This window comes from Pelodiscus sinensis, unplaced genomic scaffold, assembly GCF_049634645.1.
Source record: "Pelodiscus sinensis isolate JC-2024 unplaced genomic scaffold, ASM4963464v1 ctg38, whole genome shotgun sequence".
In the NCBI taxonomy this organism is placed as follows: domain Eukaryota; kingdom Metazoa; phylum Chordata; order Testudines; family Trionychidae; genus Pelodiscus; species Pelodiscus sinensis.
In genome coordinates, this window is record NW_027465857.1 from 3038359 (window position 1) to 3041240 (window position 2882).

The following is a 2882-nucleotide window of genomic DNA, read 5'->3' on the forward strand; positions in this document are numbered from 1 at the left end:
ATGGCTAAGATTGCATCATCTTCCCAGCCAGTCCCTTTGCAGGGGATAAAGAATTTATCTATTTAAGTGCTTCAGGTGTTCAATTTATTTTTGGGTGTGACTCTCTTGTATTTTCATTTTGGGGATCAGCCAATATAAGAATTCCCAGGAGCGTCCGCTATATCCTGATAATAGATTTGGAATTTATTTCTAAACAAACATTGTAATTTTTGAGCTGGATGGGAATTGGAACTTCTACTTAATTCAAAATCATGAGATTTTCCATGTTTCATTTCAGAAGGGAACAAAACACTGAATTTTTAGGCTTCCCATGAAGCAAAATGTAAAATTTCATTTTCGGTCAATCAAAGTGTAGGGTAAAATTGTCCAAGGCAGTCCATGATATTTCACTAAGACCCCCTATTCAAATTCTAAAGTCTGAAATAGGCCTCTAACCCTGTAAACCTAACAGGCAGTTAGCATAAGTTAGCATGACCCTGAAAAAGGCATGGTCGCCCTGGCAACCACATTCCAAAGGGCGGCACCAACTCAGATAAAACACAGACTGGTATAAACCAACTTTGTTAATTTGTAAGTGCGATATGTTCTCACTGTTTTGCTTTAATCCTAGATAATGGGCCCATAAACCCATGAATCACGCCAGTGCAAGGCGCCACCATTTCATCCATAGACGCATCATAACTCAATTAGACATAAGGGCTGTGTCTAGACTGGCATGATTTTTCAGAAATACTTTTAACAAAGTTTTTCTGTTAAAAGTATTTCCGCAAAAGCTCGTCTAGATTGGTCCAGGAGTTATCGTTATAACAATGCACTTTTGTGCAAAAGTGTGTCTAGATTGGCGGGACGCTTTTGTGGAAAAGCAGAAGCCCAGAACCATTTTGAAGAGGGCAAAAGGGCACCAGACCTTTCCGGGGGCGGGGCTGGAGCTCCTTTGAGACACGTGCTTAAAGGGATCTCCCTGGACAGCCGTTTCTCTCCTGCTGTGAGCTATAGGACCTCTTGCAGGGACTGACAGCCGTAGCAGTTTTGGTGGTTGCCCTCTGCCTTTTTGGTACCACTGCCTTGTGTCTTTTAGTGCCTTTGCCTGCTTTTTTTTTCCATCTCCCTTGTTTTGTCTGCCATGGAGCCAGGGGTGGCCATGTGCCTGCTCTGGCCCCTGCCGGCCATTTTGGAGTGCCTGCAGCTGCTGCTCCAGGCTGCTGCACTCCTGTTCCAGGACCTGGAGGTGCAGATCGCTCTGGACTCCCTCACCAGGGAGGTGGTGGCGTCCCTGTGGCATCCCCACCCCAGGGTGGAGAGGCCACTGTGGAGACTGGACACCAGTACCGACTGGTGGGACCGGCTGGTCCTGGGGCAATGGGACGACCAGCAATGGCTCCGGAACTTTCGAATGCGAAAGCGGATGTTCCTGGAGTTGTGTGCCTGGCTCACCCCTGCGCTCCAGAGAGCCACCACCCGGCTGCAGGCACCCATCCCCGTGGACAAGAGGGTCGCCATCGCAGTCTGGAAGCTGGCCACCCCGGACAGCTACCGATCGCTGGCACACCAGTTTGGGGTGGGCAGATCCACCGTCGGTGTCGTAGTGATGGAGGTAAGTCCCAGGGGGAATGGGGTGGGGGGAGGGTGCTGCACTCCATGCCCAGGGGCAGCCAAGACTCCAGGCTGGGTCACCCAGGGGTTTGGGCCGTCCCTCCCTTGCACAGGCCTGCTGGTTGGGGGGGGGCCCTGGTGTGTGTGTGTGTGTGTGTGTGTGTGTGTGTGTGTGTGTGTGTGTGTGAGCGCAGAGGGCATCACGGGGGGGGGGGGGGCAAGGGAGTGCACACTCACCCTGCCTTATGTGATGTGTTCCCTTGTATTTCTCTGCACCCTTCTGCAGGTCGTCCACGCCATCAACGACGTCCTGCTCCCAAGAGTGATCCGCCTGTGCGATGTGGATGATACCATGGCCGGCTTCGCTGCCCTTGGGTTCTCCAACTGCGGGGGAGCCCTGGATGCAACCCACATCCCCGTCCGGGCCCCAGAGCATCGAGCGGCCTATTTCATGAACAGGAAGGGGGGGGGGGGGGGTACTGCTCGATTGCTCTCCAGGCCCTCGTGGACCACCATGGCCGCTTCCCGGATGTTCATACAGGCTGGTCCGGCAGGGCACACGATTCCCGCATCCTATGCAACTCCGGCCTGTTTCGCAGTCTGGAGGCGGGCACCTACTTCCCCCAGCAGGAGTTTACTGTCAGGGATGTGCCTATGCCCATCTGTGTCATTGGGGACGCGGCCTACGAACAGCCCCACACAGCTGCCATCCACCAGGCACACCAGGATGGGGTGCGCATCCGGGAGGCCCTGACGGAGATGTTCTCCCAGACCCCATAGTAGGGTCGCCTCGGTCTCCCTTTACAATTCCCTCCCATCCCCCAACCCTTCCCTCCCCTCCCCTTACCTCCCAATAAACACCAAACAGTTTTTCTTGAGCACAAAAACTTGTCTGTTTTATTTTCAATGGGGAGAGGGGAGACCTTCAACTGGGAGGGGGGAGGAGCTACTCCTGGGAGGGGTGGCCCCTGAAACCGCTCCTATGGGGGTGGACCTGCACATGGGGGGCAGGCTGCATTGGGGCAGGCTGAATGGGGAGGTGGGCAGGGGAAGGGGCCAGAGCAGGAGCAGAAGGGGCCATTGCAGGAGGGGCAAGAGGCAGTGCTAGGGGAGGGAAGGTGGGTGCATGGGGCAAGGCGATGCCATAATGGATGGCATGGCCAATGTGTGTAGTGAGAGTGGCGATTGAATCCGCCATGTGGATGCACTGGGCCTGGAAGGCGCCCCAGGCCTCCTGGTGCCACTGCAGGTCCGCGCTCAACAGCCCGCACATGGCGCGGAAGGAGCCG

General features: G+C 54.8%; 1 protein-coding gene across 1 annotated transcript; it reads left to right on the top strand.

Annotated features, from left to right (window-relative positions):
- Window positions 1-967: 967 nt before the first annotated feature.
- LOC142823919 (uncharacterized) lies at window positions 968-2446 on the top strand. The gene is made up of 2 exons (XM_075915688.1): window positions 968-1594; window positions 1880-2446. Exons 1-2 carry the CDS (start codon window positions 1124-1126, stop codon window positions 2345-2347), a joined length of 939 nt encoding a protein of 312 aa, XP_075771803.1. The 5' UTR covers window positions 968-1123; the 3' UTR covers window positions 2348-2446.
- Window positions 2447-2882: the final 436 nt, after the last annotated feature.

Bases quoted from the DNA above. Each gene is read 5' to 3' on its own strand.
- LOC142823919 (XM_075915688.1), top strand. From the start codon at position 1,124: ATGGAGCCAGGGGTGGCCATGTGCCTGCTCTGGCCCCTGCCGGCCATT. The intron at 1,595-1,879 runs GTAAGTCCCAGG...ACCCTTCTGCAG, and splicing joins TCGGTGTCGTAGTGATGGAG to GTCGTCCACGCCATCAACGA.